Here is a 27,874-nt window from a genome sequence, read left to right as displayed (position 1 = left end):
TATCAACTTGGGTTCACTATGTATAATCCAAGCTCCTGGATTTCCAGGATTTCTGTGTGTGCTTCAAGTTGATCCTCTGAACCGGTGCCACTGGCAATCTAACTACCTGGTGTTACACATCACACAATTATCCACACAGGCCTTCCACATTCTTATTCCCAGGAGGGCCAAATCTCTCTCCTAGGAGCTCTATATTCTTGAGGTGTATCTTCTTGTCTCTTGAGATATTCCCCTCTTCTGAATTGAAAACTATACCTTGGAGCTTTTCATTATAATTCTATTTTTTCTTTCCTTTAGTTTTCCTCTTGCTTTTTTAGTTTTTCTCTTTCATAACTCAGCCTTCTCTAAATTATTGATTAAAATAAGTAAATTATTTATTTCAAATCCAGTTCTTGACATTTTAGGAAAACTTTCAGATACACTAGTAGATTGTGAGTAAGTTAAGAACCTTCAAGGGAATTGTGAGAACACTAAATTATAATAATGAAACAAAAAGGTAACTCTTAGTGAACAGAAAGATATTCTTGAGTCTCAGCTGTGATTTTTGAGATTAAATCAACTTCATAATGTAGGAAAAGTACTTCAGAATTCTTAGCTTAGAACTGTCATAATTTTAGCTCAAGAAGATGAAAATGGCCTTCTACATTAATTTTCTTCAAAGTTTATTGAGTGTGCCATCACTTCTATTTCTCCTTCACCAACGGCGAATCTTCAGAAGCCCTTTAATCACCTAGCTTTACTGTTTCACATTGCAAGTTACAAATCTCAGAAAATAAATTTTTCATCCACGTTGATGATGTGAGTGACTTAGATCTGTAAACAAACTATAAAGCTTTGGATAAAAATCAGTCATTTCCATAGAAAATGCCCTAGGATTTCCTTTTCTCCACTGTCCTTTGCTTCAATTCCTGATAATTTTACAAGGATCTCTTGGATTTCAATAGGTCCTTCCTTTTCATCAAATGTAAAATCAAACTTAATCATTACATAATCATTACATTAAAATGTGGGTAAAATTAAGAGCATTAATTAACTCTTATTGGTCAGTTTCAGTACAAGACACTGAAGGCAAAGAAAAAGTAATAAGATATAGATTGTTCCATTAAAAAGATAATAGTAAGATATGGAGAAGCAAACACACAGAGGAGGAACTAGAAAGGAGGAAAATAAAAGGCTTGAAAGTATAAATAAGGATTAAATACCAATGAGTGAAAGGGAAATCTGAGGAGTTAATTTTTATCTTTAAGTTCACTGATGTCTCTCAGGGATATAGTTACAGATCTAGGATTTTTTATCACTAAATTAATATAGCAGCATTTCACTTACATTAAAAATTAAAATTACAGGTGTTTATACATTTAAGCCATGCATTCATCCATAATCGATTTTTGAGCTTCTCCTAGGATATATGGAATTGGGACCAATTTGTTAATAGGATGGTTTAGCAAGGATACAAAATAGCTTCTCTAAACGTGTTCTGTATTTTATTTCCCTCTCTAAACATTTATTTCAATGGGCTTCTAAACTGAAGATTCCTTTTGATCTCTCCTATTTTCTTTATGCATTTTTCCTATGAGGTAAATAAGCTTTTATCTGATTCTTTGGATGAGGTTACAATACCTCAATTAATTAACAGCTGCCCTTCTGACAAAGTAGGTGACACATTGTCCAAAAGAAAACAAGAAGAATATGAAACTGGGAAACAAAGAAAAACATCAAAATTAGTTAATAATCAAGTTGCTACATTGTTTTCTAATTTAACATTTATTATCAAGATAGTAATTATTTTTTTAAAATGCTTGTAATATGTGTTACATACATGAACACCAGGAAAACACAAGGTTGGTATAATTTCTTTAACAAGCCAAAAGAAGCTGATGCCTTAAAGTCTTCAAAGAAGATCAAGAGTAAACATTTTGATAAGTTTTATTAGATACAAAGAAGTGTGTGATTTTGTTTTCCTTTGCAACACAGATGCAATGTGCATTGGAAATATTATAGGCAAATAAGGTCCAGTGCAACATGCATTGTGGTCTTTCTCCCTATTATTAGGTTAGTGAAAAAGTAATTGTGTTTTTTGCCATTACTTTCAATTCTAATATTCTATCTAATACCTATTAGATAGAATTATGTAGGATATTTCTTGGTATAGGATGTACTTAACTCCTTGGGGGAAGCATGCCAAATAAAAGCTTTAGGGAATACTTTATACATCATATTACCATTCTTCTCTCTCAGTAATTTCTCTGTTTTCCTGCTATTCCACATTTCCCTCCCTGCCACACTGACCTACTACCAGGTGATCAGAATGTTAAAGTGGTAAAATAATATAATGGATGAAAAGGAGACATAGGGCCTTCCAACTTCCTAAACTTATAAATGCTCATAGATATTTTGAAGTCTCAGAATTGACCCCAAGTGCTAGCTGATTAAAGGAAGGCTTTCTGCATGGATCTCAGTGTCAGTCACAATAACGGTCTGATCTCTGTCCCAGACTTTCCCAATAGATGTTGCTGTACATGTGAGTTTCTCAAATCTATTATGGAATGCAGTGACAGACACACTGTCTCTGGGTTTTAGCAGCAGGTTAATTTTTCATCTCTTTTTTAACTAACTTTTAAACTTACCCCAATAGCTGCTAAGATTGGTGCTTGATAAATCCACTTGATGTCTCCAGCACTAAGTTCCCAGCACCTGAGACATTGAAAAAAAGCTGTCATGAATAAATTGGCAAAGCAAATGGGTAGTATTAAGTAGAATTTTAAGTTTTACCAAAAACTCCAACCCCACACTTCCAATTAAGAAACAAATAGACAAAGAAATCTTATCTTAAAACACCCAAGCCAGTGGGGGGAAAAAGTGTAACGGGTATTGATTTTCATATTATTAGCTACCCCTTGAAGATGAGTAGAGAATTATAAATATTAGTGAATTACTTTTATAGTGACAAGAGTCAACCATGTTTCCAGAGCCACAAAAGGTAATAGTCTTTTAAATGTCATACAATTGATACTTCACTTTTACTATTATTGGAATGAGCCATGATCATTTAAACTCATTGATAAAGAAAGTTCTCTCTCACAGACATTACAGCAATTCTATTTTACTTCAAAAATTGTAGAATCCTTACAATAATGCAAGTTATTCTTATCCATATAAATGCAATAGAAAATGAATGCAAACTATTCTTGTCCATAGAAATGAAAATTAGCTGTGATGTTCAGTGGAATGTAATTGATTAGTATCCTGTAAATATTGAGTAGTTTTTGCATTTATTTGTAAATTTTTGGTATTTATTGTACTGAATGTAAATGTGGTTCTTTAGATTTCTCCTTGGAACCAATCATAACATCTTAGTAGTTCCCTCATTAATTAATGAGATTAAAATATCTAGAGAAATGAAATTAAACCAAAATGAGGTATCATCTCACACCAGTTAGAATGGCTACTACTAAAAAGTCAAGAAATAACAGATGCTGGTGAGGTTAGAGAGAAAAGGGAACCCTTGTACGCTGATGGTGGGAGTGTAAATTAGTTCAACCACTGTGGAAAGCAGTATGGCGATTCCTCAAAGAGCTAAAAGAAGAACTACCATTCAACCCAGCAATCCCATTACTGGGCATATATCCAGAGGAATATAAAGCATTCTACCGTAAAGACACATGTATGCAAATATTCATCACAGCACTGTTCACAATAGCAAAGACATGGAATCAATCTCAATGCCCATCAATGACAGATGGAATAAAGAAAATGTGGTACATGTATACCATGGAAAATTATGCAACCACAAAAAAAAAAAAAAAAACAAGATCATCAAGATCATGTCTTTTGCAGGAACATGGATGGAGCTGGAGGCTATCATCCTTAGCAAACTAACACAGGAACAGAAAACCAAATACCACATGTTCTCACTTATAAGTGGAAGCTAAATGATAAGAATTTGTGCAGACAAAGAAGGAAACAACAGACACTGGGGTCTACTTGAAGGGGGAAGGTAGGAGGAGGGAGAAGAGCAGAAAAGATAACTATTGGGTACTGGGCTTAATACCTGGGTGATGTAACATTATGTACAACAAACCTCTGTGACACATGTTTATCTATGGAACAAACTTTCACATGTACCCCCAAACCTAAAATAAAAATTTTTTTAAAAATCTTTGACAGGTGCTCATTTTCTATTTGTATAAGATCTATTTCTATTTCTATTTGTATAAGATCCATAAGCTTATCTTAATTTTTAAAAGTTTGTTTTTAACAGTACTTAATTTAAAAATTATATAATTTGCCTATTTTTTATATTTGGTGCTTCCCTTCCACCCTAACTTGAGTTTAAGTTCTACATGGGCAGAGATCACTGTTGTTTTTCTGTTCTGATGTATTGCAAGTCCTAAAACAGTATGTAGGTAGTCAATAAATATCTATTGGATTGAATCGACATCAATTGAATTCAAATTAAGTTTTACTCATGCTCACCCAATCTGGTTTGTACTAGTAAAGATCTTACACTGGGATAAATAGCACAGAAATGATAAGAAACTAGTACCACTTGGCACTTTAATATAACACTTGAAACAGTCTTTTTTAACTAAAGACACATAAATGAAAGTCTTAAGTTTCTTTCTCTTTTCATGAAACCCAATATTGATTGTGGCAATGGTAAATAATATAAAGAAATTTGTGGGATATAATGATAATTTTTTAATTCTAGATAATAAACTTATCACGAAGTTACTTTTTATTAATGAGCAAGCTATAGATAATAAAATACCACTTTGACTTTTCCTTAAGGGTAAAACATTTTCAGCACACACTAAGAACTACATTTTTTTAAAGTTTAACTTTTACATATAGGCAATATGTTCTCATTTTAAAAATCAAACTATATAAAAAGACAACCATTGAGATGTCTCAGTCCTCCCCATGTTCCTGTCTGCCTCTGCCCCTACCCGCCTCCTTACAGATAACATCTTTTATTACCTTATTGTGTATGCTTCCCATGTTTCTTTATGCATATGCAAACAAATACAAAGGTTATATTCTTACTTTCCTCTATCATACAAAAATGTCATGTATGCACTATTCTGCAATTTGCTTTTTCCTTTTAAAAGCGTATTTTTTATTTCTTTGCATATCTGTACCAATAGAGCTCAGCAGCTCCGCATTCCACTGGGAGAATATACCACAGCCAAATCAACCAGAACCCTACACTAAAGTGTAATTCTGGTCCAACCAAAATGAAATGCACATATTCAATGGTCTTGAAGTTTGAATAACATGGAAATTTAAGACACAAAAATCTTACACTTGCATGTTATTGAATATTTTCTGGCATTATTTACATGTATCTGTTTTTCACATTATTTAATCAGACAAGAAAGATAAAAGACAATGTTACTGAGTTATGCAGAATCACACTACCCTAAAAAAGCTTTCTACCATAAGGAAGGTGGCATATATCATGTGACTGTAAATTGAACATTGATTCACTTAGCCAAGATCTAAGCTACCAGGCTTTCGGATTCCATAAATTTTGTTTTCAGTTTTTGACATTTGATAATATCTTCACAGTCTTCCTTCTTTGCTTTAATGGCATTTCACCATGGTGTCTCCTAACACATTGGGATTTAATTATACAATTCAGGCTCTATAAAATGCTTGCATTTGGAAGTAGGTCAAAACCAGCTACCTCTAAAAACATGAAACACTTGTCTTTGATGGTTTTCAGTGTCAACGTTTCAAATTTGCCCTGTGATATAGGAAAGAAAACTGAGATTTCAAACTTTTTAAAGAAAATGGTGTTAATGCTTGTTTTTAGTTAATTCTTCAATGTTCCCATTCACACTTTCTTTGTTAACATGTCCCAGAAAGTACTCTCTGTTCAAATTTTTTTAAATAAACTTTAACCTTCTAGGAAATGCAGTTCTGGATGGTGAAGCATGAGATACAAAGGTCTGACTAGAAAGTGGAACTTCCTACAGTCAGGGTTGAAAACAGGTGTGTTGTTCTGCCTGAGGGATCCAGAGAATTGAATTGGCTGAGTACTACCTTCTCTCCACAACTTACAATCAGTAAGAGTAGAAGAAGCGAGAGAAGCTGACCCCAAAAGTTATTGGTTTCTTCTCTCATTGGCATCTCATCTCCTTCGAATGAGGCAAAGAGAAGATAATAAGATTACCTTGTAAGGTGTTTTTGCTTTTGTAAGTAAAAAGAAAGAGAACAAAATTGCTCACTTTTTAATTTAATTTGCCCAACCTACTCGATTATCTTAGCTGACCTTAGTAAAATAACACTTTTTTTTTTTTTTTTTGGGACAGTCTCCCTCTGTCACCTAGGCTGGAGTGCAGTGGCGTGATCTTGGCTCACTGTAGCCTCTGCTTCCCCAATTCAAGTGATTCTCCTGCCTCAACCTCCCAAGTATTTGGAATTACAGGCATGCACCACCACACCCAGCTAATTTTTTTTGCATTTTTAGTAGAGATGGAGTTTCACCATGTTGCCATGCTGGTCTTGAACCCCTGGCCTCAAAGAGATCAGTCTGCTTTCGCCTCCCAAAGCACTGGGATTACAGGCATTAGCCACCTTGCCCAGCCCAAATAACACCTAATAGAATTTTAAATCTGAAAGAGACTTCTTTTGTATATCAATAGAGTTTAAGGTATCTTTTAAAACTGGATCTGACATGCTTATCTCTAAATAGCCAAGATGCAGAGAAAATCAGAGGTTTCACTTTGAAAGGCCAGATTAGAAAACAGTGAGTCTCAAATGTGAGACATGAATATGAACCCCATTCATCCTTTGAAGATATTTAAAATCTGCTCTCTCTCCAGAGTGTTGTCACATGGCACTATATAGGTCAGATAACACCCAAGAAAACCCACAAAAACTTTATCTATAGAAAAGCTGAATTTTATGTGAAGTTGAATCAGGCAATTTTGAAATCATCTCAGATAAGTGGCAACACAGTTTATGTTTATAGGCAAAATTAAATATAAAATGACCCTTCATCCAATTATCCCAGATTTGGGCACCGTAGAATTCAAGATTTTACCCTGATAAGTTAGGAAGAAAGTGAAATATTTTGCACAGTGGTCACATGATGTAATTAATTGAATGAATGAGTCAAAATTCTGCTTCAGTCTAGTGGTAAGCTTTGAGAAGGTGTCATGATATCTCTGGATCACATTTTCCTTATCTCTAATATGGGATGATTGAACCAGAAAATGCCTTAAGTCCTATCATCTCTAAAATCCTGAATCTAGGTCATATAGTTACACATCTCAGAATATGATCATGATAGCATTAATTAGTACCTCTTTACTGATGCAACTTCCCTCCCATGTAAATCAAATAGCAGGTATTGCAAGTTTTCTTTGAGATTTCCAATCTCACTGTGTATATATAGCAATAATGATGTCAATTAGATAACATTAACCCTCAATTGTTAACAAATTCAAATAGCATAAAGGGATCAAAGTAAGGAAAAATGCAAAGCCAACAAGTTTTAGAACTGAGGGAAGCTGATGAATGGGGAGCTTTGAAGCAAGTAGGAGGAAGGCTGCACCTAAAGACAATGACTCTGTACAGTTCTAATTTTCAGGAACAGTGAGTGACAGGTTCTTTATAGAGTTTAGGTATTCACAGTATGTGATTTTTTTTTTCAGTGCATAGCAGACAAAATAATTCCTGAAGGAAATATCTAGTAACTCAAAACAATATATTGGCTTAAATAAAGAAAAGTTCCCAGGAGATAACAAAAACTGCTATCACAAAGCGTACACAATCTGTGGATATTAAACTGTTCTCTATTAACATAAAAGAATGTTTGGCATTACTGCATATATAGGTTAAAGCTGCCTCTCTTTAAATTACCTTTTCTTTATCATAAGTGTGTTAATCTGCTTGACGTGTGATAGCAAAATACCACAGGCTGGTGCCATAGCAAAATACCACAGGCTGGATGGCTTAAACAATAGACATTTATTTTCTCAGTCTGGAGACTAGAAGTTCAAGATCAGGGTGCCAGCATGGTCCTTTTCTGGTGATACCTCTCTTCTTGGCTTGTAAGTAGCCTCCATCTCGCTGTGTGCTCACATGACCTCTTCTTTGTGTGCACAGAGAGAGAAGGAGAGCCAGCCTCTCTGGCATCTCTTCTTATAAGGACACTAATCCTTTCATAACAAGGCTCCACTCTCATGACCTCCTTAACCCTAATTAGGTCCTTATAGACCCTATCTCCAAATAGAGTCACATTGGGGGTTAGGGCTTTAACATGTGAATTTTGGGAGACATAATTCAGTCCTTAGCAATAAGCTTGACCATGAGAGCAAAGCGCAGTTACCTGAATGCTTTTCTACTTTTTCCTTGTCTTTCTCATCATTATTTAAATAGAAATAATACCAAAAAAAAAGCATTTTTTCATGTTCATTCATCATACAGCCCCTCAAGAGAAACACAGACAACTGGGGGGCTCTGGCCAAAGTCCATTTGAGCCAACTGAAAGCCTCTACCAGGCAGCCTCCCTGTAGTCAAACCCGGAGGCACTTGGGTCAGATGGAAGTAAAGGGCGACTTACAAGCTATCAGACACTTATAAGAAATGATAGGAGATGGGCAGTCAAGATATTTTTCAATTTATATATAATGATCAGGCCTTAAAAGTTACTGGTTCTTTACCCACAATGAAGGTAACATTTATTGGTTGTCTAAAATTTGGAGTTTGCAAAGCCCTTTCATAACGGCCTCTCATCTAATTCTCAGATCTGTCCCCTACAAACTCCCAGCATTAGTCATGGCCAAGAATATTATTCTCATCTTACGGATGGAAGACTGAGGCTGAGAATAACTGCTGCAAGTCATGAATGGAAGAAAAACCATATCTCCTTATAACTCACAACTTGCATTAACTCAAACTTTATCATTGCTCAATAGATACTGAGCAAAGAGAGAAAAAATGGTCAGCCGAATCCACAAGAATTGATCAGCATGCATTGAAGAGTTATCTACTGTAAAACAGGGAATTTCATTTATGCCCATTTGGAATCGATGGTTTGTTGGAAAAATGAGACAATTACACTTGCACATTTAGAGAAATAAGATGATAGATAAGAAAGGAATAATTGTATAATATGCATACTAAATGCTGCAGGAATTTGATAAGGAAGATTTATATGGTGGAATAGTAGATTTCAAACACACTAACAAGGTAGAGCATTTGTAGTTATGGTTTTCACCATGAAATGCAGATATATTTAATTTTATCATTTAATACATGAAATGCAGATATATTTAATTTTATCATGTGAATGAGAAAAACATATGCCAGGAGACAACATTGCATGTATACATGCAATACAAATACACAGGCATGAGCTCATATGTCAACAAAAGATGGGAATTGTTGAAAAGTTCATGGTAGGTGATAACCTATTTCTGATTTAGAGAACAGAAAGAACTAGAAGTTTTACCTCTCTGAGGTAAAAAGACAAAAGGCTAGACATAGTGAAGATAAGAGAAAAACTGTCTAGTGTACGCTGGACATTTTCCACAGTGTACTCTTGATTACCAGATGTGTTAAATCAACTGAAGAGTGAGAAGCTATCAGTGATACTGTAAAAAGAATCCCTCTTCAACTCTACTCCTCCACATATAATAAAAATTCCACTTATCTCAATAGAAACATCTCATCTGCCTATAAGTATTTTCTGAATGCCTCTAGAGCCTGAATATCTGAGATCAAAGTACTTTCCTACCATTCATGGCTGTGCAACCTTGGGCACAACTTCTCTGACCTCAGTTTCATAGAGTTGATAATGAGTTTTAATTTACTTAATATTTGCAAAATTATGAAGTACCTGGAATGTGGTCAGCACTCAGAAATGCCAGCAACTGTTTTCATTATTACTTTCCTCCAACATCGGGTATTATTACCCGATGTTCTGGTAATTATCTTTACAAAATGCAAATTTGCTGTCATTATCACTGAACGAACACCAAACATCCTAATCTGGCCTATGAGGGTCTATAAGGCCTCCATCCCTCATCTTTTCTACAGCCTAATTTATAAGCTCTAGCTTCAGCCGAATCAGGGTTCCATCGACTTGACAGGATAAAAATCAAAATATTATAAGCTAGGATTAATGGAAGGATGAGTTTGGCTTTCTAATGAAATAACAATATACAAAAATGCTATTTTTTAATTCTTTAGACATTACCTGTGAATACAAATTAATGAAGCAAAAGAATAATACTTGTTAACAAGTATTTAGCACTTACTACCAGTATATTCCAAACTTTGCATTAGGTATTTTACATACATTATCTCATTTATTCTTACAAGAACAACTCTGTAAAGAGTAGTATTCATTTTAACTGCTTTGACAGCTGAGAAAACGGAGGCTCAGAGAGGTTAGGTTGTACATCTGCTGTTCCAGAACCAAGAAGTAGCAGAGCAAGCCTATAAGACACCTGTACCTGAGCTCCGTATCAGCACACTCCCATTTAGTGCCAGGTACTATTCTAAGTGTTCACAATAATGTATTAATGTCATTTATATATTATTATCTCCGCTTTATACATGAGAAACTGATACACAAAGAGATCATGTGTTTTGGGTTCGTTGGTACCTAACCTAGCAAAGCAGTTAAATCAAGATTTGAACTCAGGTCTGTCAAAACATAAAGAAAGGATTGTTTACTATTTAATGCAAATGTACCCTTTACACTTAAATAGTTATTTAAATGTATTAGATGTACCATGATACATTAAAATGTATCCTTAAAATGATCCATTTTAAAAGATTTACAGCATTGTTGCCCTGTACTTTAAAATGATACATTAAATTAGCTCCATGCTACCTGGAAGAACTTAATGACTCACAGTTAGAGATAAATTCCACTTCTAATGTGTGTTTATTATTTTAAAATATTTAATTCTGCTATAGAAGATATGATAACAAATGGGATGGATGAAACCCACAGTTTGCATTAAATATAGATAAGGATGAGTTAGTAGACCACACGTGTGTTAAACACAGGTACTAAAGACACATGAGGCAACTGGGCTCTAAACATTCATAATATACTAAATATACAAGAGCCACAAACAATCCCTGATACGCAGGAAGTTCTTAATATTTTTGAGGGCATCTTCAGCCACTGATTGATGGAACTCCTTCCCACATGTCCTTTTCCCAAGGGCCACAAATAAAATCCAGAACTTCTCTGCAGGCTAATTCGGAAGCTACAACTGTGGCCAGTGTACTTGCCCCTCCATCTCTATGAGGGAGTATGTGTCACTGGCCCAGGGCACCAGATTCTGTCTGTAGTTCCCCTTCGTGCCACCTTATCCCAGGTCCTCATAACCACACCAACCTCAGGAAAAGTTGATGTGGCAGAGACAGAGAGAGAGTATGAACGCTGCCTATCCTAGGAATCAGGTAGTGTGGTTCTTCATCCTGCTTGCACTAAATCCTAAGTGGATTCTCTTATCCATCTCTCCACTTGCTTCTCACACTATATTTCAAATTTATTTCATAATCTATGGAGGTCAGGCACCTTCATCTAGTCTGCGAGTGTTTCTGCTCTATGACCTTTACTTCCTTTACATTCTTCTGATCAGGTACTTCCCGAATGCTGTTCTATACAATATTTATTAATGGTGGTTGAGTTGGCATTATGTTTTAGATGATAATTATATCAAATATCATACACGGCACTATGTCTTCATGGAATTGCTTTTCTCATCTTCTTAGAGAATCTTATGGATAAGACTAGCATAGAGACTACAAAATAGACAGTTTGCTGGTAATGTGTTGGAAGCTACCAATGCATCAAGGTAATTTTCCTTGTGGCATCCCTAAAGAGCAATGGCATCAAGAACAGTAGCGAGTGTGAATTCTGAGCAGGAAGCCTGAGTCTTAAGAACATCTGAGGTTCTCTCTTTTCCTCTGCCTTTTCACTCACCTCGCATCAGCCAGGGTTGCTCGTGCCACAGCCCATGCTGCAACAAATGCTGCTGGAAACCCTGCAATCAGAAAATGATTCAGAGACTAGATTTATTTTAAGATTAAGGGGTTTTTTTTCCTCAAATTCACCATACATAAGAATATACTATTAGCAGTTCAGAGAGAAAAATAGACATGAAAATTTCTGATATGTGAACAAGAAAAGTCCACTTAATTTTTAATCATGTCAGTTTGAGAAATTAGCAAGAATATTGATGTTATTTGTTCCTCTAGTCTGAAGATAAAAACTGGCCTAATTTTCATTTGAGGGGTGTAGGGAAAAGTCATATTTGGAGAAGAGTGAAGTTCCTAGGGTTGGAAGTAAGCAATGGTTGGCATTTGACTTTGACTCTTGTCATGCTGACCATCATATGCTCTCAAAGAGTGAAGCAACAACAGGGACTCCTGAAAAGCTGAGGGATGCTGTTGTTTTAAAAACTTAGAATTTTTTCATCCTAAAAGTGGAAGGCATACAGAGGCAAGTTATAAAAATCAGGAAGTTTTAACCAGTTTAGTCTCTTCTTTTAGTTCATATTGGCACAAGACAGAAGCATTTTCATGCATTAATAGAAAAGGGTGACCACTATATTCGTCTGACGATTTGAGCGTGAGATATTTGTCCTTCGTAAGTGCTAAACACCTTCCGGGCTTGCAACATCAAATCCATTATACCGACTTTCTTTTGCCCCCCAGTAAAAGTTCACTGTCCAGCTCATGTTGTATTTGATTAAACTCTGACATCACACACACAAAAAAAATCATGAACCGTAACTTTTATGGAATACTGCAGTAGGGGACTGAAAGACTTAAGAGATGACTTTTCATTATGTGGCCTTTATGAAAGAGGTTTAAATAAAGGATATACAGAAACCATAAGGAAAACATTTTAGAATCTAGGAAGCACCTTACAAAAGGGGAAAACAAAATTTTGGTTTAGCCAAGAACATTTTTTATCAAGCATAATTTTAAATTCTTTACCCTTAAAAAAATTTGTAATTTTTTTATATTCTTTCTTAGCAACAAAGTGAACAAAGAAATAGGCTTAGAAAAAGAAAATTTTCAGAAAAAGATGAAAATGATGATATGCACAATAATGTCTTTGGTCTCCTTGGTGACCATATAACTTAAGTTCAGCCTGCCTATATCACTACTGAATTTTATGATTCTGTATTCCAATTTTATTTCTTGTTTCTATAGTATTCTTTTTTTAATCTGCTCAAATTCTGTGTTCTAGGAATTTTTTGTCAAAATAGACCTACCTAATTCTGGTTATTTCTTAGGTTCAGTTTGCATATTCTGTCTATCTATCTATATATCTATCTATCACATTTCTCTATTAATCATTTATTAAGTATCTATTTATGTGTCAAAGATTGTTCTAAATGATATAAATAATGAACAAATAAACAATATCCCCGTTTTCTAAAACTTACATTCTGGAGAAACAGTCAAAATTAACAAAGCAACTTCAGTTGCTTTTGGTTATGAATTGGTGCTATGAAGAATAAATAAAAGTGATACTATGTACTGGGGAGGGGACAGCTGCTTCTGGTAGGATGATTAGATATAAATCCACCACACAGCCTGGCATAGATCCTACCATATGGCCTGACATAGATCCCTCAGCTGTTCTATCTTGATTGTCTTCAAAAAGTGTCTGCCTGTCTTTCATCAATTTTCACATTTTATCATTCCTCTATCTGCATCTTCTGCTTCCTTTACATTCTTCTGATCAGGTACTTCCCGAATGCTGTTCTATACAATATTTATTAATGGTGGTTGAGTTGGCATTATGTTTTAGATGATAATTATATCAAATATCATACACGGCACTATGTCTTCATGGAATTGCTTTTCTCATCTTCTTAGAGAATCTTATGGATAAGACTAGCATAGAGACTACCATGGAAGAATAAAGAACAGAAAACTACTTTGGGATCCTTTAAGGATTTTTGATCACCAGTCTTAATATGAATTGTTACATAATTTAGAACACAGAAATAAAGGCAAAAATACTTGACACGTAAATGTTGTTTTAAATTTAAATGTTAAATTAAGTAAATTTAATATAAATTTAAATGTTATCCAATATGTGCATTTACTGAAAGTTGAGTTATTTTCTTTTTTTTTTTTTTTTGAGATGGATTCTTGCTCTGTCACCCAGGCTGGAGTGCAGTGGCGTGATCCCAGCTCACGGCAAGCTCCGCCTCCCGGGTTCACACCATTCTCCTGCCTCAGCCTCCCCAGCAGCTGGTACTAGAGGCGCACACTGCCACACCTGGCTAATTTTCTTGTATTTTCAGTAGAAATGGGGTTTCACCACGTTAGCCAGGATGGCCTCGATCTCCTGACCTAGTGATCCACCTGCCTCGGCCTCCCAAAGTGGAGTTATTTTCATAAGACATGTCAATACAAAATAAATAAGTTTTGTGAAGACAAAACTTTAAATTAACTTTAAAATAACTATAAATTAAAAATGTTGAATATGATACATATGATCACAACAAGAAAACGAACAAACAAAATAACCTAAAGTGTCAGAGTGCATGCATCTTGTGTGGGAGACTTTAACACATGTCTCTGTGTTTAAACACTTACTGCCAAGTGGATGATCAAAAAATGTTTGCTGGAGTAAGATATTTTACAAAGGGAATAAAATGGGAGTGTGGGACCATCTCCTGAGTATTTTCAGGGAACATATTATTTGAAAATACTCTACGTAAGATGGTATTACTAGGATAGGTGCTTTTATATGATGATATGTACATACTGGTGTTTCACCTGACAGTTGAAAATTAAGGATGGCTGCTAATATAGAAGTAAATTACCATATTTAGTAACAATAAAAAACAAGAGATACCTTTTACATACAGAATTAAAATAGAGGAAAATGTGTAGTTGAAATAAAATGGAACTAAGAATAAAGCACCTTATTTATGGGAAAACTGAGATAAGGATGGGGAAAATAACAATGTGCTTGGTTGAAAGAAAAGAAAGTTATCACTAGTGTTCACCTTTATTCTCTATACATCTTGTTTTATAATAAAAAAAATGTAAAAACAGTTATTTTAAATATTTGTCCTTAATTTAGTAAAGGTCATATATGACACCTATTCTTCTTCAGATTGTCATTTCCTTTCCTTCCAATGTATTTATTTATTTATTTAATTTTTTTTTTTTCCTTTGAGATAGAGTCTTGCTCTGCCACCCAGGCTAGAGTGCAGTGGTGCGATCTTGGCTCACTGCCAGCTCCACCTCCTGGGTTCACGCCATTCTCCTGCCTCAGCCTCCTGAGTAGCTGGGACTACAGGCGCCCGCTACCACATCCAGGTAATTTTTTGTATTTTTAGTAGATACACGGTTTCACCGTGTTAGCCAGGATGGTCTCAATCTCGTGACCTCGTGATCCGCCCGCCTCGGCCTCCCAAAGTGCTGGGATTACAGGCGTGAGCCACCGCGCCCAGCCTCCTTCCAATTTATTTTTAAGAATCATCACAATCAGATTGCGCACGGTTGCTCACACCTGTAATCCCAGCACTTTGAGAGGCTGAGGCAGGAGGATTGCTTGAGGCCAGGGGTTCAAGACCAGCCTGGGCAACATAACAAGACCACATCTCTAACAAATAATAAGAAATAAAATAATAAAACATTTAAAAAGAAAAGGATCATCACAATCAATATAAGTGTAACTCCACACATTACTACGATGTGACTAACAGAGTTCTGAGAATTTATCTAGCTGAAAAGAGCTTAAAGTTATAAACATTTGGGTCCAAATGCGTAACAAAGGAATTTAAGCAAGTTCTCTGCTCTAATGAAGCCAGTAAATCACATCATTGGAAGTAAGTATAAAATTGGACTCACTCTCAATTATTCTAGCAAAGTATCCTGCAAAGCATATATAATGTTTTTGATCATTTAGGAAATGAATTTGGAAAAATGAGTCAGATATATAAATAATGTTTTTAAATCAGTCTCTCAGTGTTGAGATAAGAGAAAGACAATCCATAAATCAAACAGGTTTTGATATGTACTTCATTCAATGATAGCTGTGTTTTAGGAGCAGAGAGAGAATCTTAAAAGAATACTACTATTATTTTCATTATATATGCCCTAGACTAGAGTATATTTTTAAAGAATGGAACTGCAAAGAGAGAGTCAGAAGACAGACTAGCTGTAGAACCATAATTCCATAAAGAATAGTTATTACTCTTTTGACTTGTGGCTAATGAAGTGAGCAAAATATGGCATGTAAAATGCTTTCACAGACAGTTTTCATGAAAAGTCGACTGGTTTTCATGTGTGTTCTCAAACTATTTCATGAAATGAAGTTTTCTATTGTAGTTGTCATTTCTATGCCTAAACTTTTGTGGACAAATTAATAAAAGCTGTAAAGGAAGGTAAGAAACCATACTCGCATAGAAGCTCACTAGCACCTTAGCTTTTCTTTACATTCTCTTTTTCATAGAAAGATTTATGTTTTCTGAGATTCAGTGGGACAAACTCCTAACTGTAAGGAGAGATAGACTGAGTGATAAAGCCCAAATAAAGAGTTAATAAGGAGGCTTGCACCAGGTAGCTATCAAGACATAAATAAAGAGAAAAAAAGAGTTTATTAAGAATGTGAGCAATGATGAAGAAATTTGAAAAATAAAATATAACCCAAATAAACAAATGTCTACATTCATTATTGAATTTTCTATCAACACCTTTTCCAACTCCTAATAATTATGTGGGTTCACAGATATAATTTTGATTTGAAGAAAGGCAAACTACCACAAATTGTCAAGAAAATTTCCAAAGGATCCTAAAAAAGCAAAATATTATCTTTTTTATTTTCAGTAACTGCTAGTCAAAGATAAGAAAGAGCCTTAAAACAGATGAGCTGTCTACAGAAATACAACTCTAATTGTGATTATTTCATAATAAATAAGTTTAACAGTAAATTGATTGTCTTCTTAAAGGTTATTAATTAACTAGCAGAAAGTTCAGCATTCTTTACTTCACATTTCAGTTGTTAAGAAAAAAAGTTAAGGCAAAACAGGCAAAGGCATATTCTTATTTTGGAGGGGAAAAAAACCTTCAAATTTAGTCGTGAGCTACTTAGTGAATTTTTTTCCTATGCTGAGCACCTCCTAATTTGAATATTAAAATAGCAATTGAGATCTGCAACTGTTAATCTCCAACCTCTTCTCAATTTTCACCACATATGAGTTTTAATTTCCCTTAATTTTTAACAAGCAAACAATTTCTTTTCTCCATGTCATGTTGAGTCAGTGTCTAATCCAGTAATCCCCCTTGTACTGCTAAATCATTTTTGAAATGAGAACTGAATACTTTTTTAATTACTTATGCCAAAAGTAATTTGAATAATTTCCTTCTAAAACACATGGTAAGTCCACATAATTAGTTTGTAATTTGTATTTGTTAAATACAGTCAGGATGGTCCTGCAAATTCATTTCTGGCATTCTCATCATATGACCTAGAAATACAAACCAAAAATATATCATTATAGCTTAGAAATTCAAAAATAAAAAATTTTAAGATGAAATTATTGATAAAGCAGAATACTGACATTTAGTTGTACATGTGTATGGCTTACAATGAGTTCTCTTATATTTCCTCCAAAGAATCCTCTCAAGAATCTGGCCTAAGAACACTAGCCACAAATAACTTCAAAAGTTCGTCACCACTGGGAGAATTATAGACTGGATCTTAATTATTTTTGTCTAAGAATAGAACAATAAAAGAAAGGGAGATAAAAAATAAGAATGGGAGGGATTGTTTCAGGAAAATGGCTGTAGGGATGCTAATGATGGCCATGACAGAATGTCATCAAATGCATCATCCAGTTTGAAGGGAACAGAGATATAAATGCCTTACCCCAGCCTATCAAGATGAAGCCCCACAGGTATTTGGTGTCCGAAAAGAAAGCCACAAATATGAGATTATGCAGGTAGAGACCTTCCACCAGGATCCAATAATAGTTTGTAGCCAGGAAGTAAATAAACATCACAACAGCAATCTTGCACCCAATCTATTACAAATAAACCAGAATTGCATCATATTATAACTCTTTGTTGTACTGGATGCCAACATTAGACCACTAAAAAACAAGTCTTCAGTTTCTTTTTCAGGCTAATATGTCTCCTTTACACAGTAAAGTCAAAACTGTTGAGAGGCCAAAACAGTTATTTTAATGCATCATTTTTCAAGACTGTGAACTCGATTCTATTTTTAAAATAAGTTTTTTCTTTAAGAAGTTACCAAAAAAAATCACCTTTTCTCAATTATTTCACTTTATAAAAATAATACACGACCATCACAGAAAATTAGGAACACATAGAAAAGCATAAAGAAGAAAATGTTACCCATATTTCTAGCTTGAATTTATTTTATTTTGGTCTTTTCATGCAGCTATTGCTGCAAAACAAGCTGTCCCCAAAGTTAGTGACTTACAACAATAAACATTTAACGTATCTTATAAATCTGTGGATGGGCTGGGTAGTTCGGCTAATCTGGGCTAGGCTTGTCTCAGCTAGGCTCACTCATTAGAGGTCTACTCTCAACTGGTACACTGTTGCTTCCACTTCCTTCTGTTGGGGAAAGCAAGCCACAGTGCCAGCCCAGAATCAGAATCAGCAGGGACTATAAAGTCACAGGGCTAAGGCACAGATCCAGACAGGGTATTAATTCACACCATCAAGACAATCCACTATACCTAATTTCAGATATATTGCTTCAACGATCTAATTGAGTGAATTATTGGATCAATCTATTTACTACCACCAGGACATTCAAGAGCAGAATCAAGTAACATAAAATTTTATATTGGAACAAGTCTTTGAGTATCCAATAAAGGGACTAAATATCATGGGCTTTTAAATTGCAAGCTTCTGGTTTTGCTGATGGGTTTTTCACTTTCAAAAGTGGTGAGCCCCATGACAGTTGCTGTGGTGCCTACACCAAATACCATTCCAATCTTGTGCGTTTTGCAGTTTCCATTCCAGAATATTCTTGAGGAAAAAACCCAAGAACTTTTAATAAAATGATTGATTAGACATGAAAGGACAGAATTGAGGGAGAAAACATCACTATACAAATTGATAATCCATTTTAGTTAGTTCAGAGATAAGTAAAAGCAAGTTAACATGTTTAGTGGACTGTAAAATTGTACTTATTTGTAGTGTTATATAAATTAAATAATGAGAGAAAATGGTGAAAACACTTACATACTGTGATTTGTCCACAGAAGGTGCTTCAATGGAATTTTGTGGGTCATCCTGCATTATTAGGGACTCCAGCTCCTTTGCTCCTATGTGAGCATGGACTACTCTGTCTTTGACAAAGATGCTTGTAGCTCTCAGCATGAAAGACACAAATAAGTGCATGTGGATATAGTTTCTAGTGCAATGCAACCGTCTATGGAGAGAAATATTCAGTATTTAAATTTGGATAAAATTAAAAATGGGGGAAACACCCAGGGCAACTGCTGCCACCACCAACCAGCCTGCTCCCCTCCAGCAGGGACTGGTTTGAGACTCCACACAAATTCCAAAATCTGCAGATACTCAAGTCCTTTATATGATATAGTGCAGTATTTGCACATAACCTATGCACATCATCTTGTTACTTTAAATCATCCTTAGATTACTTATAATACCAAACACAATGTGAATGCTATGTAAGTAGATGTTATACTGTATTGTTTAGAGAAAAATAACCCAAAAAATAAGTATGTAAATGTTCAGTACGAATACAACCAAACTTTTTTTTCTGAGTATTTTCCATCCACAGTCTGTTGAATCTGGGGATGTGAAATCCCAGTATATGAAGGGCCAACTGAATTGGTGCTCAAAGTTTTGTAATGATTTAGATTAAGTTGAATGGAATTGGACACATGTTAAAGTGGATAAAAAATAAACCATAGCAAAAGCAATAAATACTGTTTATTTATGTGCTGATATCCAATAATTTGGGAGATTATTTAAGATGAATTTTTGTCCAATAGCACCAAAATCACTTGGGAACTCATTCAATTCGATGCTGTCTCACTTTGCAACAAATATACTACAATACATACTCATTGGCTTAAAGGTTTCATACTACTTTGATACTTTAAGTTTTTAAACAAAGAACCCTGAATTTGTCATGAAAAATTAATTGTCAAATAACATAATAACATTAGGCTGAATTCAAAAACTTGCATTTGAGGAAAACATTTGGAAAATATTGTGAGACCGCTATGTCTTCTCTGGATAGGAAAGAGAATGTGTCCCTTCATGGAGAAAGTGATGGGCATCACTCACCTGAAGTAACCAATGATGAGAATAGCCACAGCCAAGGAACCAAAAGAGATGGAGTAGCCAACAGTATACATTACATAGAGGCGTTCAAAGAATTCTTGCTGCAAGGGAAGAGATGCTCATGTATGATATGGGACTATTTTACCAATAAACTGGCAAAGAAATAGTATGTCATTTTTGGAATCTTATTTCTAATTCTCTTTAACTTTTTGAGCTGTAATTTGCATGCAATAAAATGTAGAGATCTGGAGTGAGCATTTTGATAGGTTTGGACAAACCAAGTTCATTTGTGCCCCTTGCTAGTCAAAAAAAACACCCGCTATCCACCCCCAGGAAATCACTGTTCCAATATCCGTCACCACAAATTAGCTTTCTCTGTTCACATACTTCATATACTTCTTGACTATTCTTAGACTTCTTAGGATTACATGTTACAGTACATACTTTTTTATCAATATACTGTTTTTTATATTCATCGATACTGTTACATGTATAAATGGTTCATTCCTTTTCGATTATTTTATTTTAAAATAATTATAGATTCAAAAGAAGTAGAAAATAGTGTAAGAAAAGCCCCAGGTTCCCTTCACCCAGTATTCTCCAAAGCTTACATCTTACGTAATTTTACTAAAATATAAAAACCAGAAGTTTAATATTGATGTAACATGCATATTTATAGTTCTATGTCATTTGATCATATGTACATTTTTGTAACCATTGCTGTAATCAAGTACAGAACGATTTCACCAGCACAAAGTTCTCCTTGTTCTGTCCCTTATGGTGACACCTCCTTCTCTCCACCATGCCAAACACCTGGCAACCATTAATCTGTTTTCCGTCTCTATAATTTTGTCATTTCATAAATGTCAAATAAGTAGAATTATACAGTATGGGATCTTTTAAGATTGGACAATGGTGTAGAAATGTGATTGGATAAAAAGGATGTAATCTAATACTAATAGACTAAATAGGGAAACTCAACAAGGGTTTTCCATGTTTCAATCAGGCTAATCCAATGAAGCCTCCATAAAAGGTCCAAGAAAATGGGATATACAGAGCTGCTAGACAGCTGAATTTACGGAGGCTTGCAGGAAGGTGAACAAGAATTCATCCATTTACCAGAAAGGTGAAACACCCCAACTCCACCGAAACAGAAGCTCCTGCACTTCAGGCTCTTCCAGACTTCACCCTATATGTCTCTTCACCTGGCTGTTTATTTGTATCCTTTAAAATATCCTTTCTAATAATATATAGTAAATGTAAGTGTTTCTTTGAGTTTTGTGAGCTGCTCTAGCAAATTAATCGAGCCTAAAGAGGGGTTCGTGGGAACCCCAACTTGAAGGTGGTTAGTCAGAAGTTCCAGGGGCCTGGTCTTGCGATTGGCTGCTGCCTTGCGCTCAGTGGGAACTATGCATCTCTAGGGGATTTGTCTCAGCTTCCCTGCCCTTCTCCTGGCCTGTGGGCTGCATCAGTCATGCAGTTAGTGAGGGCCCACGTGCCTCAAGGGATGCCTCTCAGCTCCTCTGTCCTGACCCATACCTTCAGCCAACTGCTGCCTTTCACTCTGTGAGAGCCCTGTGCACATCTCAAGGAATTTCTCTGAGCCCTCTGCCTGCCCCAGCCTTTGGCATACTTCTCCCATGCACTCGGTGAAGACGTCACAGCAAAGAATTGCCTGGTGGATTATAGCTCACTAAGACTTAGGGTTCCTTGGGATTCTAAGCCTTTATGCCAGCCCTTGTGTGCTATTGGTATAAAACCTTGTCTCTTCTCTTTGTCCCCTTCAGTAGCCTGTTTTCTCCCCTTCTACTGTGGTCCTAGGGATACACGCAGACATGGGTCTCTTCTCTCATAGGAAGGGCTTGCCCATTTCTGGAATTTAGTTCATTTAGATTTCTTTGCATCCTCAACTCATTTTTACAAATTATTAATACTTGGAACCAACCCAAATGTCCAACAATGATAGACTGGATTAAGAAAATGTGGCACGTATACACCATGGAATACTATGCAGCCATAAAAAATGATGAGTTCATGTCCTTTGTAGGGACATGGATGAAATTGGAAATCATCATTCTCAGTAAACTATCACAAGAACAAAAAACCAAACACCGCGTATTCTCACTTATAGGTGGGAATTGATCAATGAGAACACATGGACACAGGAAGGGGAACATCACACTCTGGGGACTGTTGTGGGGTGGGGGGAGGGGGGAGGGATAGCTTTAGGAGATACACCTAATGCTAAATGACGAGTTAATGGGTGCAGCACACCAGCATGGCACATGTATACATAGGTAACTAACCTGCACGTTGTGCACATGTACCCTAAAACTTAAAGTATAATAATAATAAAATAAAATAAAAAAATTTTGCATCTAAACCAACTTATTGTTGCAACTGCCTACAATCTGACTGGAAGCAGGAAGACTTTGCCTCTTGTTTCTTTCAAAAAAAAATTTACTACTTATTATTTTCTCTTAATAAAATAGTAAAACTTCTCATGGAAAATATTTGAATAACGTGTAAAACATAAAAGAGAGGAGAAAAAAATCTTACAAATTCTAACCAATCAGAAAGAAACACTGTTAGTACTTCATGTACTTCACATATTCCTTGAAGTTGTTATTGTTATTATTTTAAGAGATGGCATCTCCCTATGTTGCCCAGGCTGATCTTGAACTCCCGCCCCAGCCTCCCAAGTAGCTGCAACTACAGACACAGGCCACCATGCCCAGCTAGTACTTCATCAATTTCATTTCATTCGATTTCTGTGAAGCATTGCCTATTATTTTAAGCATCTGCATTTTCAATTTATATACAAGTTTATTCCTGAATTTTTTGTGTGACAAAATAACTGCCCAAGGCTGCAAACTCTTTATAAAATTTATATGCATATATTTGCGCTTATTTAACCAGTTCTTCATTAGAAATTTAAACTCGTTGAAACATTCATTATAATAATTATTTGTTCAATGAACATTTTTTTCCATTCAGTTCCCTCATTCTAAATCCTTATGCTCGATTTTAGAAGTAAATTTATAAGATCAAAAAATATTATTCCTCTGAAGTTTTTAAATAAATACTGCTAAATGGCTTTCCAAAAGTCCATGTAGCCTTTGCATAGGAGATGTATTATATGGTAGTTTCTACGGTATGCTACTGTTTTAAATATCACACTCTAAAAAATTTAATAATCTTGTGACTTATCACTAGAATTCCTTCCCTTTTTTTAACTAAAATAATTACCTCATTTTGCCAAGCCAATTATATAAAAATTTAGAGAAAAAAAATAGTGCTCAAAAATATCTTAGTCTTGTTTTCCTGATAAAAATGTGGCATTTATTCTAAATGTACACTTTTTTAGTTTTTTGCTTTTCCTTCCTTATAAAAAAATTTTATTAACTATTGATAATTTATATCTCACAAATAAGTAATATCGTTTTGCCCTACAGTATGTCAAAACTTCAGGAGATATCTAGTTTTCTTATTAGACATATTTTGTTTTTTTGGGTTTTTCCAAATTACTACTTAAAGGTTGCAAACAATAGAAAACATTCTTTGTGTTTTTAATTAAGGAGATTAAATTATACTAACACAATTCTTCAAATTTTCTATTAACTTTTAAATCATTTTACATAAACTAGTATATATATTGAGTACATCAACCATCTTTAGTTATTTTTACTCTTAAAATACACAGTAATCACAGAAAATGGTTATAAGATTACAGTTCAGTATAAATAAAACCATGATTTAATTTCATGGTCATTAACAGCTCTGAAAGGTTTGCATTTCTCATCATGTAATGCAAAAATGAAGACAATCACAGAGTACGCTAAGTATCAGTGAATGTTTATTTCTATCAATGAGACTGAAATTCTTTCGAAGCATTTTAGCTTAACTGAATGTTGATGCTAGTTCCATTGTAGAGTACCTAACAATTTCCTCACATTGACTTATTTTATCTAAGAAGCTTTTCAACAATTAAACAGACAACTGAAAGTCTTTCTGCCAATTCCTAAAGAACTAATTAAGGTAGAAATTAAGACAGGAAGTTCTATTAATGCAAAATCAAACAAAGAAACCAACTCACTACTTCTCTTGCTGCTGTTCTCCCGCCCTACCTCCCCAAAACATCACCAGACATAAAGAAATATGCCAAAAATTCGAAGAGGTTATGTATGATGGACTATTCTCAGGGTTTTCATAAAGCTAATTTATCACATTAACTCTTAGCATCATATGCATATATCATCATGCATTTTTACTCACGAGGCCTAAGTGATATAAATTTAAACACGACTTTTAAACCAACTTTTATAACTTAAAAGTAACTCTCTAGAATATCCCAAAGTTTACATATGATTTCTATATTGGAAACAGCACTGAAGTGAAATTAGGACATAAGGGCTCTACTTTAAACCCTCTTGCCACCGAGTTATGTCACTTTGACCAACACCTAATCTCTGGTTCTCAGTTGACTCACATCTCTGAAATTAATATATTGTGCTAGAAGATTTATATGATGCCCCTTGCTCCCCTTTAATCCTAAAACTCTAATCTTTTATACGATAATGAGATCATCTATTGGTAAATCTTATGAGGTGGAAAATACATCTCTAAAATGCAAAGGTCCTTCTGGAATATACAGATGAGATGTAGCCATTCATAGGTAACTAAGAAGAAATCATGAATCATGTTACTAACTACCTATTGGGACTTTTATTCATAATATAGCATAATATAATGCAATGTAAACAATGTAATCTAACATCATAAACATAACACACACACAGGTATAAGTATGGATGTATGTATCTCAGCCAGGTAGCTCTAGGCTATAGAAAATACCAGAATGATTGATATGCATCTGAAAAGATTGCAACATTGCTTTTATCTTTTATGATCCTTTTGTCGTGGAATAAGAGGGTTTTTATATATAATGGCTGGCAATTGAGAATTGCATTAAAACATTATTCTGCTTTCCCTTACGAATTCACAAATAGAAAAATTCCGTTACCTTTCCTATGCTGATATCTGGCTGCAAAAAGCGAAGGCAGTCTGAATAATTGGCCCATGTTTTATTTAAACTGTGCATAAAATCCCATGTTCCATTGGGGTTACAGTGTCGGAAAGCAACTCCTGTAAAGACATGAAAGATGCTGAGATCGCTCAGTTCCCTTAGAATCTATTACCAAGAAAATGGACAAGTAAATGTTTGTTTTAAATTAATCATTTCAGAAAAATTCAATACCTTTATGGTTGAAGTCATAAATATAAGGAGGGCATGGAACAGCCAGTATTTTCCCCACTGTTCCTCTGGGCCAACAAATGAGTCCATCCCATTCAGGGAAACAATTACCTTCTAATGAGAAAAAAAAATTAAAGCAAATAAACAAAGAAAAACGTAGTTGGAACCAGAGAACAAATGCATTCAAAAAACAAAATTTTAGGTCATTGTAGCAAAATTAAAACAAATTAGTAGTTTTTGAAACTAGATAGAATAGATATGATGCAAATGTCCCAAAACTCATCTGTGTGACTTCATCAAAGGCTCATTCATAGGAACATTTGCTTTGCATACATCAAAAATATTCAAATTATTCCAGCATACTAGTTATGGTAGCTATAGCAATTAATTTATAAGAAACATTGGAAATCATTGTGAACCACTTCTGTGGTAAAGGTTTTCTGACCACCATAGCTGTAACTACATTTTTACACTAGATTCTTGAAAACTGTTTTTAAAGATCATAACACCTGAAGCAGCGCACTTCACTGGCAAGCCCCAAGACTCAGGTTTATCTTTTTACCAGTACTTTTCCTTGAGTCTAACATTCATCTCAAACAACATTCTCATGAACTCCACTCTTCTCAAGATGAATCCAGAACTTCATCACTTCTCACAACATCTACTGCCACCACGATAGTCCACGCTACTTCATCTCCAACCTGAATGAGTGCAACAGTCTATGACCGGCCCTCCTGATTCCAACATTTCTTTCTGCAGGACAGTTCTCTGGGTGGCATTGGATGAACCCAATTCTCTCTGCCCCTTTTTCTTGTAGTTCTCAAGAATAACTATAGAATGTGCTGGGAATGCAACATGCTGAGATAAGGGGTGAGGAACTGCCTGGAACAGTCCAGACTCAGTTCCAAGCCCTCCCAGAAACAGGATGTCTCCAGACATTAGCCCAGTGCACTCTGTGTTCCCTGAGGTATATAACCAGGGTTGGGCTGTTTTATGGGGTCCCTCTGCTGTGGTGCACGCAGGTCATGAGCAGTTGAGATTCCATCCAGCCCATGCAGCTTTCCCGAACTGTGGAGCACCAGTTCCCAATGACTCCTAGGCTTCTGTTGTTCCTTGCTGCCTACCTGTGAGTAATAAACCTGTTTCATATAACTCATGCGCTGGGTATTCTGCCTCACTGGACTCAGACAAGCTGGTAACTAGTGCACAGTAAACCTGCTTCACACTTTCTTTCCTTTATTTTTGACACAATAGCCCCAAATCCTCCAACAGCTCCCCATCTCAAAACATAAGTTTTTATAATGCCTGAAGTGCCTATAGGGTCTGCCCTCTCACCCAGACAGACTTATTCCCTTACCTCCTTCATATTTTCACTCAAATGTCAACTTCTGAGTAAACACGCTTATCTAAAATTGCATCCCAAAATCTTCCTTATACCTTTTCTGGCTGTATTTTTCACCTGAGTTCTCATCACCTTCCAATGTTGGGTGTTATTTTATTATTATATTCCTAAGTCACAGGATTTAAGAAACTTGAGATTTTTGCCTGTTTTGTCTCAAGCTTTAGCCACATTCCGGGAATGCACCTGGCACTTGGTGGAGGATTAACAAATACTCAGTGTCAATTCTCTGTGCTCTTGCAGGACTCCTTTCAATTAGTGATGAACTGAACTTCCAAGAAGACAGCCTGTCAGCCAAATTATACCCCAACTTCTCAAAAAGAGATACCTTCAATGACTGCTGTATTAGTTTTCCATTGCTACTGTAACAGATTACCACAAACTTCACAGCTTAAAACAACAGAAATTTGTTTTTTCACTATTTCTGTAGGTCAATAGTCTGCTAGACTCAGCTGTTTCTCTCCTGGTAGACCTGTGAAGCCAAAATCAAGGGCTGGGCAGGGCTGCATTCCTCTCTGGAGGCTCTGAGGGAGGATCTGTCTCCTTGTTCATTTGGGTGGTTGGGAGAATTCAGCTCCTTGCAGACATAGAACCAAGGTCCCCATTTCCTTGCTGTTAGCTGTCAGCTGAGAGCTGTTCCCAACTTCCAGAAGCTGCTTGCTCTCCTTGGCTCATGGCCCCCTTCTACCATCTTCAAAGTCAGCAAGGCAGGTTGAGTCCTTCTCACATGTTTAATCTCTCCCCCTCTCTCATTTACTGCTTCAACTCTGATTCTTTTGCCTTCCTCTTCCACTTTAAAGGGCCCATATGATCACATGGAACCCACTCAGACAATCCAGAATAAGCTCCCTCATTTTAAGGACCATAACCTTAATTCCATCTGCAAAGTCTCTTCTGCCATGTGACACAGC

The 27,874-nt window shown here is 35.5% G+C and overlaps 1 protein-coding gene across 1 annotated transcript in view; it reads right to left on the bottom strand.

Annotated features, from left to right (window-relative positions):
* Positions 1-27,874, bottom strand: part of PTH2R (parathyroid hormone 2 receptor) — an 86,145-nt gene that overhangs the window by 29,805 nt on the left and 28,466 nt on the right. Inside the window, exons 3-9 of the mRNA XM_002812800.3 lie at positions 25,568-25,678; positions 25,334-25,455; positions 20,314-20,411; positions 19,237-19,426; positions 17,888-18,041; positions 11,963-12,023; positions 2,628-2,694 (exon numbers count right to left, since the gene is read on the bottom strand). Of these exons, the coding sequence (XP_002812846.2) occupies positions 2,628-2,694; positions 11,963-12,023; positions 17,888-18,041; positions 19,237-19,426; positions 20,314-20,411; positions 25,334-25,455; positions 25,568-25,678 (803 nt within the window). The remainder of the gene's footprint in view (positions 1-2,627; positions 2,695-11,962; positions 12,024-17,887; positions 18,042-19,236; positions 19,427-20,313; positions 20,412-25,333; positions 25,456-25,567; positions 25,679-27,874) is intronic.

The sequence above is a fragment of the Pongo abelii genome, chromosome 11 (assembly GCF_028885655.2).
Source record: "Pongo abelii isolate AG06213 chromosome 11, NHGRI_mPonAbe1-v2.0_pri, whole genome shotgun sequence".
Classification (NCBI taxonomy): Eukaryota; Metazoa; Chordata; class Mammalia; order Primates; family Hominidae; genus Pongo; species Pongo abelii.
This window is presented reverse-complemented; position numbering and strand designations above follow the sequence as displayed.